At 45.2% G+C, this 17,971-nt stretch overlaps 2 protein-coding genes across 4 annotated transcripts in view; both read left to right on the top strand.

The window, feature by feature from the left end:
- The first annotated feature begins 3,847 nt into the window (after window positions 1–3,847).
- Utp3 (UTP3 small subunit processome component) lies at window positions 3,848–5,898 on the top strand. The gene has a single exon (XM_057772264.1). The coding sequence runs from the start codon at window positions 4,416–4,418 to the stop codon at window positions 5,841–5,843; it is 1,428 nt and encodes a 475-aa protein (XP_057628247.1). The 5' UTR covers window positions 3,848–4,415; the 3' UTR covers window positions 5,844–5,898.
- An 11,164-nt stretch (window positions 5,899–17,062) lies between these two features.
- Rufy3 (RUN and FYVE domain containing 3) overlaps window positions 17,063–17,971 on the top strand; it is an 86,127-nt gene continuing 85,218 nt past the window's right edge. Inside the window, exon 1 of one of the 3 annotated variants that reach the window (XM_057771437.1) lies at window positions 17,063–17,528. In XM_057771437.1, the coding sequence (XP_057627420.1) occupies window positions 17,207–17,528 (322 nt within the window). In that variant the 5' untranslated portion in view covers window positions 17,063–17,206. The remainder of the gene's footprint in view (window positions 17,529–17,971) is intronic. The other 2 variants (XM_057771440.1, XM_057771441.1) reach the window with 2 other exon arrangements.

The raw sequence follows: 17,971 nt of genomic DNA on the forward strand, positions 1-17,971 counted from the left end.
AATATTCATTTAACTATTATTCTAAGTTCATAAAAACTGTATTTAATATTTCATCATTCAAATACAAATTACTACAAAAATTAAAAGCCTATATTGCTAGGCATAACAGTAAATTTTTTTTTTTTTTTTTTTTTTTTTTTTTGGTTTTTCGAGACAAGGTTTCTCTGTGGTTTTGGAGCCTGTCCTGGAACTAGCTCTTGTAGACCAGGCTGGTCTCGAACTCTGGCTCCCGAGTGCTGGGATTAAAACAGTAAATATTTTTAATCCCTACACCCAGGAGGTAGAGGCAGAAGGATCACAAACTCAAGGTCAGTCTAGGCTACACAACGAGATAACCTCAAAAAAACAAGGATGTGTTGTCAGGCACGGGTAGTCTCAGCACTCAGGAGGTAGAGTCACGAGAGTCAGCAGTGCAAAGCCAGTCCAGGATACACAGCCAGGGCTGCTCAAAACTCTCCAAACACAACAGCGAATATGCAAAGGAAAAAGAGGTGATGGAGATATGACTCATTGTTTTAGAGCAACTGTTACTCTAACAAAGGACCCAGGTTCGATTTCGAGCACAGGCATGGTAGCTCACAAACATCCATAATTCCAGTTCCATAGTATCCAACACCTACTTCTGGCCTTTACAGGGTACCGGGCAAACATATAAAGCAACCTAGTACACACCTAAAAGAAGAAGAAAAGAAAAACAAAATATGACAGAACCCGAAACATACAATCACCTAATAGTGTGGAACAGGATGTCTTTAAGAATCAAAATCCTCCTGCTTCAGCCTTCTGTGTACTAGGATCATATCACACCCAGTAGAAATACAATTTTCTTGAAAAAAAAATCCCTCAATTAAGTGGTAAGTAATTCTAACATCAGACTTGGAAAATTAATACTGGAACTACTAGAAGAAATTACTTATAAGCTATTGTTTATTGAAAGGATCTCAGATAATTAGACTAGAACATTAATACTGAAACTATTCTAGACAGGTGGTGGTAGCAAACACCTTTAGACCCAGCACTCAGAGGCAGAGGCAGGCTGATGTTTGAATTCCAGGACAGCCTAGTCTACAGAGCAGAAAAGACAGAAAAAGAAAAATACTGAAACTATTTTAAATAGATAGGAAATATAGTGTTTAGAATAAATGATATTAATCTAGTCATTTCCATTTAAGATATTTGAAATAGTTTTTAACTTATCTATAATATGTTCATTTTATTTTGATCAAAGTATGACTAAGTTTAAGTTTTCACATGCTTTGAAAGAAAAAATGAACAGAACACAAAACAATTATACAATAAATGGAAATTTTAATACAGTATAATTATAGCCCCAGTTTAAATGTAACAGTCTTCAAAAACAAGAATTCTTGAAATGATCTCTTGGGCCTTTTAACTCTGTCATGGTGTTGAATATATTTTAGTGGCCTGCCTGAGTGCCGTGCCCTTGGTGGCGAACTCTCAGAGGTCACATCTTTTCTATCGGATGACATCTTCCTTGACTGTCCAGTTTGCCTTTGGATCCGCAGCAGTATGAACTATGAGCTACAGACCATTAGCCACTAGCATAGCATAAACCACAAGCAGTTGATATTGCTATCTACTAAAGCTTACATTCAAGGGCACCACTCTGTTTTTCCCCACTTCTCCTCAATAATTTATATTCACTTTGCCTTTTTTTTTCAAGGGGAAACATTTATTTATTAAAAATCACATTAATAACATACAAAAGGGAAGCTTAAGAGTGAACAGGGGGAAGTATGATACTGTACGACCCGTATGACGCTCAAGTGGATGACACACAATATGGATGTCAACTAGCTCACAAGAAATCAACTGCAATGCACACATGCATTTTCTTAACATAAAAGGGAGCAGAGAACATCTAAGCATGAAGTCCTAGCGTAGGTAGGCAGGTAGAGGTTTATGGGCCTGATTTCTTTAATTTAATTTTTTTTTTGTTTTTTTTTTTTTTTTTTTTTTTTTTCGAGACAGGTTTCTCTGTGGTTTTGGAGCCTGTCCTGGAACTAGCTCTTATAGACCAGGCTGGTCTCGAACTCACAGAGATCCGCCTGCCTCTGCCTCCCAAGTGCTGGGATTAAAGGCGTGCGCCACCACCGCCCGGCTCTAATTTAATTTTCTTAAAAAAGAAAATAAACTATCTCTTTTTCATTATACATACCCAATTCAAGTTCCCACTTCCTCCCCTCCTCCCACTGCCTCCATTTACTCCCCAACCCCACCCCCACCCCATCCACTCCTCAGAGAAGGTAAGGCACATTGCTTTGGAGAAGGGCCAAGGCCCTCCCTACTATATCTGGGCTGAGCAAGGTATCCATCCAAAGCGTACAAGCAGTAGGGATAAATCCTAGTGCCAATTCCAGCTGCCCCTCAGTCTGCCCCAGCCATACAACTGTCACCCACATTTAGAGGGACTAGTTTGAACCTATGCTTGTTCCTTCCCAGTCCGGCTGGAGTTGGTGAGCTCCCATTAGCTCAGGTAGACTGTTTCAGTGGGTATCCTAGTCATGGTCTTGACCTCTTTGCTCATATTCTCACTCCTCCCACTCTTCATTTGGATTTACGCAGCTTAGTCCAGTGCTCTGATGCAGGTCTCTGTATGGCCCTGATTTCTATAGCAGACTCCCTAGTAGAAGTCTCTGTTTCCACATGTGTAAAACTGATGTTGAAACTGATGGTTGCCGAATCCACTCTAAGAGATGGTGCATTTGTATACATCAATTCATTAAGCTTTATATAGCCCCTAAGATACGTAGTGAAATAAACTTTTTATATATATTCATTGAGCAAATACTGAACATTCCTCTATCGAATTTAGGGAAAACTAGAGGACTTTTTTGTAAGTACCTTAAGCTATGATTTTATTCACAACACAAATCCCTTAAATTTGTGCAGAAATACTAAACCCTTTTTAAGAGGTTTTGTTGTTGTTGGCAAGGAAGCTGGGGTGTAAAAAGGCAGAGACTTGAAGATGACTTAGTCAGTAAAGGCGCTCTCTGCTAAGACTGACTTGAGTTCAATCCCCAAGACCTACATGGTGGAAGCAGACATGGCCACACTCTTGTTTTAAAGACAGGTAAAACCCACGCTGGTTTCCAGCATTGAGCGTGTTCTGCTTGGTGCACAACTGCGCCCCCCTAGTCCGCAAGCTCTCTAAGCTCGGGGAAATCATTTATTGTGACCACTACCATTCTCTCGGAGCCTAACTAACACGCTGCCCAGCATGTTTGGCGCTAAGTCAACGCTGAAGAACACACACTGAAGAGCTGTTCAACACTGTAATTCGATTCTAGACCTAAGGGGCCAATCCTTTACCAAACCCGCCCCTGAGAGCTTCAATGCGTCTTTTGCAGAACGTCTAGAAATACGAAGCTTTTCCAGCACCAGGAAAACCGCGGCGCCTTTTCCCCTTCCCAGGAGCACCGTCCCCTGAAATCCTCCCGCACTCCTCCCCGAGGCTCTGCCTCTCGCCGCAGCCCTTGGTCCCCTGGGTGCACAAACTCCTGTCGGGTGGTTCGGGCAAGCGAGGGAGAGACAGGAAGAGAGAGAGGAGAAAGACAGAGGGAGAGAGAAGGGGGGAGGGGGGAGAGGGGAGAGAGACAGACAGTGGGAGAGAGAGAGAGAGAGAGAGAGAGACAGAGAGAGAGACAGAGAGAGAGAGAGAGAGAGAGAGACAGAGAGAGAGAGAGACAGAGAGAGAGAGACAGAGAGAGAGAGAGAGACAGAGAGAGAGAGAGAGAGAGAGAGAGAGAGAGAGAGAGAGAGAGAGAGAGAGAGAGAGAGAGAGAGAGAGAGAGAGAGAAGCCCGCGCCTGGATAACCCGGCGAGGCCCTGCTTCAAAAAATCCAGACGGAAGGAAAACAAGCAACCTGCCTAACTTCCATTCTGAGGAGCGGAGAGAGCAGACCGTGAGCTGGAGAACTCTCTAGCGCAGCCCACTGGGCGCCGGGCCGACCTGTGCTGACGGAGACACTCGTCGCCCTCTGCCGGCCGAGAGCTGCCTCGCGGTGCGGGCGAGATTCCGGCTCCACGCCCGGGCTCGCGAGAGACGGCCCGGAAGTCGCCGCCCGAGGCTCAGCAGAACGGAATGCCCTCGCCCGATAGCGTTTCCACCCGGAACTATTTTAATTCGCCAAAACCGACTGGGTTTAAGAAGGCACGGTGAGACTAGACTTCCGGGGCGGCGAGCGGAAGTTCGGCCGCTGGCGCTGTGCGGAGAGCATCCTGGGAACGGAAGAGAGAGGACCTGTCGGCCGGGGATCCCGTGTTCCGCGACACGTGTGGCGGAGCGTGCGGGTGTTGGACGCCTCTGCCCGCTGGAATTGTTGTTTCCGCGCCGAGGTCAGAAGTGGCGGAAATCGCGGCGTCTCCGGGCAACACGAGACGGCGTGAGGGCCATGGTGAGGAAATCCCGGCAGCGTGGAGCAGTCCAGTGGGCAGCTGTGCGGGCCAAGGCAGGTCGCAGCGCCACGGACGAGAATGAGGACGATTGGGGGTCGCCGCCCTCTCCGGGGGACTCCAGCTACTACCAAGATCAGGTAGATGAGTTCCATGAAGCCCGATCTCAGGCGGCCTTGGCCAAGGGCTGGAACCAAGTCGACAGCGGGGAGGAGGATGACGATGAGGAAGAGGTACTAGCCTTAGATGTGGACGATGAGGACGAGGAAGATGAAGAGAGTTCGGAGGACGAGGAGGATGGCGAGGACGTTGATGATGACGAGGATGGTGGGAGCTCTGTGCAGAGTGAGACTGAGGCCTCTGTGGATCCTAGCTTGTCCTGGGGTCAGAGGAAAAAGCTTTATTATGATACAGACTATGGCTCCAAATCCCGAGGCCGTCAGAGTCAGCAAGAAGTAGAAGAGGAGGAAAGAGAGGAAGAGGAGGAGGCGCAGGTAATTCAGCGGCGCCTGGCCCAAGCCCTGCAAGAGGATGATTTTGGAGTCGCTTGGGTGGAGGCCTTTGCAAAACCGGTGCCCCAGGTGGAGGAAGCTGAGACTCGGGTCGTGAAGGATTTGGCTAAAGTCTCCGTAAAAGAGAAGCTGAAAATGTTGAGAAAAGAATCACCAGAGCTCTTAGAGCTGATAGAAGATCTCAAAGTCAAGTTGACGGAAGTGAAAGATGAGCTGGAGCCACTGTTAAAGTTGGCGGAAAAGGGAGTCATTCCCCCTGGGAAAGGAAGCCAGTACCTGAGGACCAAGTATAACCTCTACTTGAACTACTGCGCCAACATCAGTTTTTATTTGATCTTAAAAGCCAGGAGAACCCCTGCACATGGACATCCTGTTATAGATAGGCTTGTCACCTACAGAAATCTCATCAACCAGCTCTCAGTGGTGGATCAGAGACTGTCTTCCGAAATCCGGCACCTACTCACGGCCAAGGATGGTGCTATAAAGAAAGAACTGAATCCAAAAGCAAAATTACCCAAAACGAAGCCAAAGTCTGTCTCACAGACTCCTGCTGTTGCTATTGCCGATCTGTCTGATGATGCTGATTTTGATGAAGCTGCACTAAGACACTGTAAGGAAATGGAAGACAGGCAAAAGTTGAAAAGAAAGAAAGAAGAAATTAGTGCTGAAGAACAGGTTCTCGAAGATCAGAATGCGAAGAGAGCTATCACCTACCAGATTGCTAAAAATAGGGGACTTACGCCTAGGAGAAAGAAGATTGATAGGAACCCCAGAGTCAAGCATAGGGAGAAGTTCAGAAGAGCCAAGATTCGTAGGCGAGGCCAGGTTCGTGAGGTTCGTAGAGAAGAGCAGCGGTATACTGGTGAACTGTCTGGCATTCGTGCTGGAGTTAAAAAGAGCATTAAGCTTAAGTAAAGTTATCTCTGGCCTAGTTTTTGGCACCAATTTTAGATCAATAAAAGTATTTTGAACCAAAGTGATTGTATTAATATGTAATGCTTAGTTTTTATTATGTTTAAGATTGGTCAGCAGGGACATTGGAGGGGGTGTATTGTTTTGGGCTTGTTGGTTGATCTTTGTACTGGGTGCCGCAAATTTGAAGCTGGAGCCTGTGCATAACTAGCCAGGCACTCTTACCAGAGAGCTGTCTTAAGCCTGGGCTACTACTTTTATTTGCCCATGAAAGTTCTACAAAGAATTGTGGAAATTATAATTGGAAAGAAAAAAAATATGGCATTGAAAAGTGTTCCAATATTTTAGCAAATATTAGCCAAGAAGTTCCGAGCTAGTTGTGAAGTGTTAATGGCGTTTAAAGCACATATGGAAAGAATGAATCTTTGACAGTTTTTGTAAAAAGGACCAGGCAGATTTCAATTACAATTCTTGGGGCAGGATATTTACATTTATGGGTTTGGTGTTAAAATGGGTTCCATACATCTGTGGTAGAAACTACTTTGGTTAAATGTGACCAAAAGAAGTGGGGGAAGATGCCTTAATTACACCAGTTGAATTTTTTAATAATCCTTGTTGTGAGAATGCCATATCCCCTCTACTGGCGATTTACTGCGGTTACTCTTTGGGTCTATTCTCAGTTTGCTGACATTTCTTAAGATTGTGATTTAAAACTGTTGGTCATCCTTAAAGTAACAAAGGTAGGTACAGTCATTTTACTCTCACAGATGAAGAAGCTGCAGTTTTGGGTTGAAGAGGTTATTTAGTGTTCTAGAGCCCTTGTTCTGCAAGTATTCAGACTTGAGTTTGAATCCCCAACAACAAAAACAAACATGGCTGTTTGGTCTTGTAATTCCAGTTTTGGGAAGTGGAGACATCCCTAAAACTCACTGGCCAGCAGCCAGGCCAAAAACAAGCTTCCAGCCCAGTGAGGGACCAATCAAGGCATTAAGGCAGGAAGGGAAAGAGGAAGAAGACACCAAGGTACCCTGCTCTGGCCTACCCACAGCTGCAATTATGTGAGATTAACTTGCTATAACGTGCTAAGGACACCTGCTTGGAATCTGAACAAACCAACTTTAATATTTATTATCTTAACCTGACAGCTATTTCCCCATTGGAGCACACATGCCAAATTATTTTTTTTCTTAGAAATAAAAGATGGCGGGGCTGGAGAGATGGCTCAGCGGTTAAGAGTATTGCCTGCTCTTCCAAAGGTCCTGAGTTCAATTCCCAGCAACCACATGGTGGCTCCCAACCATCTGTAATGAGGTCTGGTGCTCTCTTCTGGCATACACACAGACAGAACATTGTATACATAATAAATAAATAAATATTTAAAAAAAAAAAAAAGAAAGAAAAGATGGCTCGGAAATAACATACTAAAATAATTTTCTGAGCACTTTATTAGTACTTATTTCCTTATTCTTCAGCAGCTAGGTAGCAAATGTTACCTGTATAAGTGCATGGTGTTTTAGGTCTGCAGAATGTCGGGACAACTTAAGAGAGTTGGTTCTCTTCCCTCAGAGTCGCAAGAATTGAACCATGGTGTGGGGACAAGTGCCTTTACCCCGTGGTTTTTCACTGGCCCTCTAGTCACATCTTGAAGCTGAGGAAATTTGAGGCAAAGGGAATTAACTTTGAAAATCACAAAGCTCTTAGGCATCACAGGCAGGATTTTAACCCATTTTGCTGGCTTCAGAGCTGAACTCCATTCTTCCTTTTCAGATAAGTAGAAAAAAATTTGAAGTTTTCTGGGTTACTTGAGTTCCATTTTCTCCACCTGTTAGGATAACGGTGTTTAAGAGTAGACTGATTAGGCCACTGAGTTCCAAACCACACTTGTACTGAGTAGCTGTGACTTTAGACAAAGTACTTCATGTTTTTGTCTCAGGCTTGTTTTGTTATTTGTGTAGAACCCAGGTAGTGGGGCCTGAGGATGTGTTCATTTAGTATACTGCTCGCCTAGATTGCAGGGAGGCCTTGGATTCAGTCCTGCACACTTCCTCAAGTGGACATGGCAGGGCACACCCATAATCCCAGCTCTTGGGATGGAAGTGTCAAAATCAGAAATTTTAAAAGGAATTTTCAGGTTCACAGCCAGCCTTTCTCAAAAAAATACTGTTGGCTAAGAGTATTACCTACTTTAGAGGGCTGTTATGAGGATTAAGTGAAGTAATACATGAAATATTTAGGACATCTGTTACCTCGCATCACCTACTAAGTGTCGAGTTTTCAGTAGCGAGTTAATATCCCTGTCAAAATAGTTCAAGGATAGCTAGGCTGTGTGTTTCAAGATTATACTTAGACATATGGTCGAACACAATTATGAGTTTGGCCTCGGGTTAGATGAGTTAATAGTCTCCATTCTAACACTGAGCATGTGGCTGGTCTATTTCACCTTTTCCTCACATTGAACAGTAGATTATTAAAGTCATTTAAGTAGCCATGTGACAGGTCATGCTTAGGTACTGGTTTAAGGGTTTTTAGTCCAAGAGCTGGGACTTACGACGGGCTCATGCAGCCCAGGCCAGGGTTGACCTGGTTATGTAGATGGCAGTGTACCAACACCCCAATAAACTTTCTTAAACTAAAATGTGAGGAGTCCCACTGGTAAATTCATAATGTGTACTCAGCCGGCTCCTGTGAGCCCCAGGCAGCTCTGGTTTTAACAGGCACTCACTCCAGAGATTCTGGTTCAGATGGGCTATGGGACACTGCAAAATGCTAGGCTGAGCATAACAAGGTAAGTTTCTCCCGGCTGTAACAGGTATATGGAGTAACCAAAAGAATGAGGCAAGAAACGAATACAAAACTGGATAGTCCTGCAGAATGTGTTCCAAACAGTGGAGTTTTTTCCTCTAAAACCATAGGATAGAAGTGATCGCAATTTATAAGTGAATTACGTGGACCCAGAAGCCCCATAGTTTGGTAAGAAAAACCTTAATGGGGGGATGGGGAGGAGGCACTGAAATATATCTCGGTGGTGGAATGCTTAGAACTGCAGTCAATCCAAGAACTACAAGACAGCCACCATAAAACCTGTGGGGCCAGGCGTGGTGGCACTTGGGAGGAAGATTGCCATGAGTTCAAGTTGTTCAAGACCAGAACTGGCCATGAAACCAGACCCTCTGTTAAAAAGAAACGTTTGAGCTGGGCATAGTGATACAAACCTTTAGTCCCAGCACTCTGGATGCAGAGGTAGGCAGATCTCTGAGTTCAAGTCCAGCTTGGTCTACAGAGAGAGTTTCAGGATAGCCAGGGCAATATGCAGAAACCCAGACTTCAAAAACAGAAAAGAAAAATTAGAAATACAATAGAGCTGGGCAATGGTGGTGCACACCTTTAATCCCAGCTCTTAGAAAACAGAGTAAGGCAGATCTCTGTGAGTTCAAGACCAGCCTGGCCTACAGAGTGAGTCCAAGAGCAACCAAGGCTACACATAGAAACCCTGTCTCAGCCGGGCGGTGGTGTCGCACGCCTTTAATCCCAGCACTCGGGAGGCAGAGGCAGGTGGATCTCTGGGAGTTCGAGGCCACCCTGGTCTACAAGAGCTAGTTCCGGGACGGGCACCAAAGCTACAGAGAAACCCTGTCTCAAAACAAAAAAAAAAAAAATTGAATGTTCCTTTTAACCTTAGAAGTTGCTTCATTTGTCCTGGGTTAATAAGGAACTAAGATAATTTTTTTAAATTATTTTATTGGTGGTTTAGTCTGTATGTATATCTGTGTGAGGGTGCTGGATCCTGGAGTTACAGACAGTTGTAAGCTGCTATATGGGTGCTGGGAATTGAAACCCAGGTCCTCTAGAAGAGCAGTCAGTGCTCTTAACCACTGAGCCATCTCTCCAGCCCTGGAACTAAGATAATTTTACACTTTGGTAGATAAGGTAATGAATAATAAATGTATTAATATTAGTACCTGGAATTTTTTATATTAAGTGATCACTTGTAGACAGTTTTATTTCTATTGTCCTTAGTATACCTTAAAAATAGGAATAAAAACCACGAGGCGTGCACCCACCCACTGTGACAGTGGAACTGATCTATTGGGAGCTCTCCAAGGCCAGCTGGACTGGGACGGAATAAGCATGGGTTGAAACTGGACTCTCTGAACATGGCGGACAATGAAGGCTGATGAGAAGCCAAGGACAATGGCACTAGGTTTCGATCCTAATACATGAACTGGCTTTGTGGGAGCTTAGCCTGTTTGGATGCTCACCTTCCTGGACCTAGATAGAAGTGGGAGGACCTTGGTCTTCCTGTAGGGCAGGGAATTTGGACTGCTCTTCAGTATCGAGAGGGAGGGGGAATGGACTGGGGGGAGGAGAAAAGGAGTGGGGATAGGGGGAGAGGAGCGGGGGAGGGGGCAATATGTGGGAGGAGGGGGAGGGAAATGGGAAACGGGGAGCAGTTGGAAATTTTAATTAAAAAAGAATTAAAAAAATGAGAAAAAAATAGGAATAAGAGTCAAATTATTTTTTAAATCCCAAGACTTTTGGTATACTTTTAGGAGTCTGAGAACTCCTTTTTTTTTTTGGTTTTTCGAGACAGGGTTTCTCTGTAGCTTTGGTGCCCATCCCGGAACTAGCTCTTGTAGACCAGGCTGGCCTCGAACTCCCAGAGATCCGCCTGCCTCTGCCTCTGTCTGGGATTAAAGGCGTGCGCCACCACCGCCCGGCGGAGTCTGAGAACTACTTAAATCTTTTTGTGCATTACAAAATAGAAAAATTAATAAAGATGTCAGTTTTGGGAGCAAACATAAATAAAAGTGATTAACCACTTAAAAAAGATTTTGTTGGGCCTCCCTCAAGAAGGCAGGATAAACCTTTCTAGGTTGAGATGTGAGAAAAGCTGTGTATCCATTGGTGCAAAATGCTGGTAGAAAACTGGGATAGCAACCTGAGGAATGCCAAGTATGCTGGGCCAAAAAAGCAAGAATGTGAAGCAAGGTAGGAGGTAAAACTGGAAAGGTAAGGAAAGGAGCATTACATCACACACACATACACACACACACCTTTACAAGCTGCTTAGGTTATATTCCTGATAGGGAGAAGGCAACCAAGGTCTCCCAAAAAGTAAACTGCCTCTATGGAACAGAGGAACTAAAGCCAGAGGCAGGGAAACTAGCTGTTTAAGTACTTTTAACGATTTAAACTCAAGCACAGAACAAATGAAACCAGAGCGAAATTGAGAGGAGGCAGTGGAAAGCTTCAGAATTAAAGCAAGATGAAGTTACCAACCAACCATACAGCCTCGGCAACCTTAAGGGGTTGACCGAGAGGCCTGCCATGAATTCCAGTCTGGCCTTTGTACATAGGATAAAATCTACCACCTCCCACCCAAAACTATACTAAACACTATGCACAAAATATGGAAAGGTTATATAGGGCAGAGCTCTGAATTCTACAGAATTCTCTTCTCCACAGAATAAGCAAGGAAGACAGTTTTACTACTAATATAATCTTCATAAAAGAAAGATACAAGCGAAGTGGTCTTGATAGTGCACACCTTTAATCCCAGCACTTGGGAGGGAGAGGCACAAGGATCTCTGAGTTTGAGCCCAGCCTGCTGGCCTGCAGAGTAAGTTCCAGGACAGCCAGAGCTATACAGGGAAACCCTGTCTTTAAAAAAAAAAGAAAAAGAAAAAAAACAGGAAGGAAGGAATATCAAACATAATCAAACTAACAATTCATGTTTTATTTTTAGTATAAAATTAATATTGACTGGTCATGGGCACATCTATAATTCCAGCATTTGCATGTAGTTGGAAACTGCTCTTTCATTCCCTGCCACCCAGGCCTGAATAATCACACAGAAATTATATTAATTGAGCTGGAGAGATGGCTCAGTGGTTAAGAGCATTGCCTGCTCTTCCAAAGGTCCTGAGTTCAATTTCCGGCAACCACATGGTGACTCACAACCATCTGTAATGGGGTCTGGTGCCCTCTTCTGGTCTGCAGACATACACACAGACAGAATATTATATAAACAATAAATAAATAAATAAATAAATTTTTTATAAAAAGAAATTATATTAATTACAACACTGCTTGGCCAACAGTTTAGGCATATTCCTAACTAGCTATTTTTTTTTTATATTTTTATTTTTGAGACAGGGTTTCTCTGTAGCTTTTGGAGCCTGTCCTGGAACTAGCTCTTGTAGACCAGAATGGTCTCAAACTCACAGAGATCCACCTGCCTCTACCTCCCGAGTGCTGGGATTAAAGGCGTGCGCCACCACCGCCCGGCTCCTACCTAGCTCTTATATCTTAAATTAACCTATGTCTATTAATCTGTGTATCACCACAAGGCTGTGGTTTACCAGGGAATGTTCTGTTCTGGCGTCTACATGGCGTCTCCCTGACTCCACCTACTCTCAATATCTCTGATAGGATTTCATGCCTGGCTTTCTGCCCTGCCATAGACCAAAACAGCTTCTTTATTAATCAATGGTAATAAAACATACTCACAGCATAAGCATATAGAGGGGAATCCCACATATTTGGAGTCTGAGGAAGGAAGGTTACCAGAACTTTGAGGTCAATCTGGGCTAAATAGTGGGTTTCAGGCCAGCCAGGGTTACATAGTGAAGGCACTTCTCAGAAAGTTTTTTTTCTTGTTGCCTTTTGTTTTGTTTTTCGAGACAGAGTTTCTCTGTAGTTTTGGAGCCTGTCCTGGAACTCACTCTGTAGACCAGGCTGGTCTCGAACTCACAGAGATCCGCCTGCCTCTGCCTCCCAAGTGCTGGGATTAAAGACATGCGCCACCATCACCAGGCTCAAAAAGTTTTTTAAAACATTAAAATGTAACATATCTTTTAAAAACTTTTAGACTTGCAAATACAAAAATATAGGAACATACACCCATGTTTCTGCCACCCAAAGGATACTACCATTAACTCTTAAGAAAATGTACAACAAATGACAGAAAACACAATTATTTAATATTTTTAGCTAATGTTTAAGAAGAATAAAGTTAGTGGGAACCATCAAAATCTAGTAGTTCAGAAGTAAAGAACTAGATGTAGTTGTTAATTTCAGATAGGGCCTCGCATAGTCCTGACCAGTTTCAAACACTCTAAGCAGCCCAACCGGTCTTGACCTAAACTTCTTGTGTCTCCCTCCTGAATGCTGGGATCCCAGGCATATGCTACCACACTCCAGAAAGAACGGAGTTCTCCAGAGCTCTCAGATTTGAGACATACTAACTGACACAAATTTCCGCATTAAAATAAGTTTAACACACAATAGTATACTGACTATATTGTTTTCAGATAAGACACTTTCAAATTACCACATTATGTCACACAGATGAGTCAAGAAAATGATTGTTTTAGAATTACAAGTGCACACCTTTAATTCCTCAGAAGCAGAGGCAGGTGGAGTTCAGAGTTCAGAGCGAACCTGGTCTACATAGCAAGTTCCGGGACATCCAGGACTACGTAATAGAGGGATCTTGTCTCAAAAAACAAATAAATAAAATAACAATAATAATATGCAATACTATGCAATACAGGGAGATGTAAAATCATAATTTATAGTTAACTCGAAAATGTTACTAACTTGAAGACTTGAATTTGCTCTTAAATATCTCCTTTTTGATTTTTAACATAAAAATAGAATAATTTATGTATTATACTAAAAAGGATAATCAGCTCTTCTCAAGTGCTGAGTTTTCTCACAGCAGAAAGAAGCTTCTACTAAAAATACATGATCATCCATGGCATTAATCTCTACAAGGCTTTATACACTGTATTATAAATATCTATCCTTGAAATCACCAGAGCTTTCGGAACTCAAACATGGATGACTAAAACCAAACCAAATCAAAAGGCCGACTCTGCTTCGTTTCACAAGAAAACAGAGCTGGAGTCTTCATTACAGTGATGGACCTTGTCGTTTTTTCTTAAAAGTCCAGGGAGATGTTCTGTTCACTTTCCAGAAGGAACATGTTCAAGCTTGTTTTTATCATCTTGGCCTCTGTAATTGTGTCAAGCAGCTGAATCAGCCCATTACGTAGCTCACTAACGCTAATGCATAGCTGTGATTCTATTATTGATCAAAAACCTAAAAGCTTATGAAAACTGGGAACTTGGAGTACCAGCGACCTTTTTTTCAGACACAAAGTTCATAAGTCGTCCTATGCATTTTAGCAGACTCATATTTCAGCTGATTTCGTGTATTCATTATGCTGTCATTTAATTAGTGGTAGCAAAACATAAATAGAGTAACTATTAAAGCCGAGAAGCACAGACACCAAGGCCTCCACGGCATGTGCTGTTTCTGTAGCTATGACATCTTGGCTTACCAAGGAGAAAGCTGGAGTTTAGACTAGACAGAATTTTTTCTCTTGCTTTATGGAGGGGGTAACGAACAACACACAAGAGACTGTCACCTGCCATTCCCTCACCCAGGAGATGTAGTTCATCCCTGGCTGATTACTCATCTTAACGATTTTTGAAAAGTCTGCTCTTCCTCTACCTCATGCTTAAATCCCAGGTATATGCTATCATAGCTAGATTCACACTCGACTGAAACATTGCCGGGCACCTTTAGGACTGGATCTGACAAGAATATGATTTGTAGGAGTTTCTACATGAAAAATCAAGAGGACCAGTTAAAGTACAGACACTGGGTTTTCTTCTTTAACAGAATTTTGAAATTCCTAAGAGACAAAATGTCTTTTTTGTTGTAAATCAAGATTCCCACCCTCATCGAAAGATTCAAATGGGCTGGGTTATACTATTGCATGCCAACATGCAAAAGGGCCAGGATCAGGAGGATTACGAGTTTGTGACCAACCCTGTGCTCCCCAAGCCTTATTTTTAATTAATTTATTTTTAATTTAAAAAACACTCAACAAGGGGCTGAAGGGATATAATCATCAGTTAGATGCTTGCTGTGCCAGACAGTGATGGTGCATGCCTTTAATCCCTCGGGAGGTAGAGACAAGCAAATCTCTGTGAGTTCTAGACCAGCCTGGTATACAGAGCGAGTATCGGAGCAACCAGGGTTACACAGAAAAACCTTATCTGGAAAAAAACAAAAACAAACAAGCAAGCAAAAAGGTGCTTGCTGCTATTGCCTAGGACGGACAGATGTCAGTACTCGTGTTGGGAAGATCACAACCACCTCTGGCTCCAGCTCCAGGGACTCTTAACATTGCCTTCTGGCTCTTGGGTAGTCTACACAAACACAGATACAGTATGAAAATAAATTAAGTAAATAAATAATGCACCTTGAAAAAGAACACTCCCAGGATGACCGAAGATGAGAATTCCTCCCAACTCAGCTTGCTTTGGATTTTTAAATTTATTTATTTATTTATTTATTTATTTATTTATTTATTTATTATGTACACAGTGTTCTGCCTGCATGGATGCCTGTAAGACAGGAAAGGGCACCAGATCTCATTACAGATGTTTGTGACACACCGTGTGGTCAACTGGGAATTGAACCCAGGACCTCTGGAAGAGCAGCAAGTGCTCTTAACCTCTGAGCCATCTCTCCATGCATGATTTTCTCTTCTTTTAAGTTACATTTTGTTGCTGGCGGTGGTGGTGCAGGCCTTTAATCCCAGCACTCAGGAATCAGAGGCAGACGGACCTTTGTGAGTTAGAGGCCAGCCTTGTCTGGGAAGTTAGTTTTAGGATAGCCAAGGTTACCAAGAGACACCCTGTCTAGAAAAACCAAAAAGTTACCTGGTGTTAGCTAGGCTAGAACTACCTCTGTAAACTGAGCACTCTGGAAGTAAGCAGATCTATGTGATTTCAAGGTCAGCCTCCTCTACCTACTGACTGCCAGATCAGCAGCCAGGGCTGTAGTCGGCTCAAAACAAAAAAACAAAACAAAACAAAAAAAGAGGGGGAGTAAAAGTAACACACTGTTCTGTCAAAATAAGGACACACAGCTAGCAATTATTCGATCTTGTGTTCAACCAGGTTGTAAAGGATTTATTTACTCTTCTTATTTAACCTTTGCAACATCTCTATAAATAATTTTATAGAAGAGGTCAAATAACTTAAGCAGAAACGTAAAGCTTCTAGTTAATTTTCTAAGGGTGTTTAGTTAGCTTTCTGTAATGTAAACACTTCCTTTTTTAATGTTTATTTAAAAAAAAAACTTGAAGTCTGGCATTAGAGGTCCCGTGAGAATTTCTAGTGGTAACTCAAGAGCCATTTGGAGAATAACAAAGATTTTCTCTCTGAAAGTTTAACTTCCTTTGCGGGGGGGGCGGGGAGGAGACAAAATGTACAAATCGTCAAGAGAGTGATTTCTAATTGAGCCCATACAAATTCTAAGCCGGCATTTTGCGAGTCAAAAGTTAATCAGCAAGCAACCCACAATAAATAAGTGACAGCTTGTCACGCCTGTAAATGCCACCCTTTGGAGTTGAGGCAGGCATTTCAAAGGGAACCTAGCCTGCGCTTCCAGTGAGCCCTCCCATCCCCTCAAACAAAACACTAGGAATTTTCTTTTGCGGGGTAAAGTTTACTTTGGGCACTTACTGATGCAAATATCTGAAATAAAATAACAGTACCCAATTTACTAACAAAGCACAAACACTACGAAAGGGAAAACTGTAATAGACGAGTATGCTATAAATTTTGAATTAGCTGGTTTAACCCACCCATGCGCTCCCGAAGTTCTGAGAAACCGGGGACCAAAGTAAAACCAAATCCACTGTTTCTAAATCGCCCTCATGAAAAAGAAAACCGGTGGGAAGAATATCGTCTCCTAGTTTATAGTATATAAAGTTCCTGAATCAAAATCATGAATCAACGGTTGAAGTTATAGTGTTTGAACAGCAAACTATAGTTCAACACCGGGAGTTGGGGCTGTCACTAATAATGAGCGCTGGCCTTTCAGCCCAGACCTCTGTGCCTCTCACTACCCATCAAGTTGGCGGTCGCACACAGACAACGCCGTCCGGCTCGAGCGCCGCACACGACCTGCAGGGTTGAGCCGGGCGGCGGAGGATCAGGCCCCGCACACCGTCGGCTCCGGGAACCGGGAGGGATCCGTGCGCCGAAGCGGAGCCGGAGGTGCGGGGCGGGGCGGCGGCGGACGACGCTGCCCGCTAGGGGCGCCGAGTCGCGGCGGGGGGCGGCGAGAGGGGCGGAGGCCGGAGGCGGTGCTGGGCAGGCCGCGCCGTCGGGCGGGGCGGTCCTCGGCTGGCCGGGCCCCGGCGGGGCGGGCAGAACACCGAGCCCGAGCGGCGGCGGCGAACGGCGGCGGCGGCGCGGGCACGAAGGAGCGCGGGATCTTCGCCGTGAGCCTCGGGCTCGGGCCTGGCGAGGCGGCGACACCGCGAAGCCACCGGCGAGATGGCTGAGTCCCCGCCGCCCGGCGCGGCCGCTCAAAGTTGCGGCGAGGACCCGGAGAGGGGCGGGGAGCGGCGATCGGAGGAGCCCGAGGAACCGCGCGGTGCTGCCGCCCGCGGCACGGACCGGGAGGACGAGGCGGGGCCCTCAGAGCCGGACTCGCCGGTGGCCGCCCCCTTCTTCCTGCTGTACCCGGGCGATGGAGGAGCGGGCTTCGCGGCGCGGCCCCCGCCGCAGCGCGCCTGGAGGACCCCGCCGTCGCCCGGCTCCCCGCTGCCCTTCCTGCTTCTGAGCTACCCGAGCGGCGGCAGCGGCGGCAAGCACCGTGAGTGTTGGGGACGGGGACGCGGCGGCGACCGGCTCAGCAGAGCCCCGCCTCTCGCCGGGCTCCGAAGCCGCGCGGGCTGGGGCTGGTGAGGTCCGCTCGCGGGGACGGGGGCTGTGGCTGTGCCCCTCGGTGGCGGTGTCCCCTCGGTGGGATCCACCTCTCGTCTCGCCCAGGCCTCGCTCCCCCTCGGCCTCCACGTGCTGAGACCGAGGCGTCCCCTGGCGCCGGCCGGCGGTGCCGCGCACTGGCGCCCTTCCCGGAGGAACCGCGGAGCTGGCGTCCGGGTCCGGCTGCTGCGCCCCCGCCGGTCCCCAGCCGCCTTGGCCAAGTAGGTGTGGCTGCCGCGCCGCCGCCCTGCGGCCTCAGCTTGGCGGGCGAGGAAATTTCTAGGAGCGGTCCCCAAACCCATAAGTGAGAGTCGTAACCACCCCCTACCCCAC

The sequence above is a fragment of the Chionomys nivalis genome, chromosome 6, assembly GCF_950005125.1.
Source record: "Chionomys nivalis chromosome 6, mChiNiv1.1, whole genome shotgun sequence".
Taxonomy (NCBI): Eukaryota; Metazoa; Chordata; class Mammalia; order Rodentia; family Cricetidae; genus Chionomys; species Chionomys nivalis.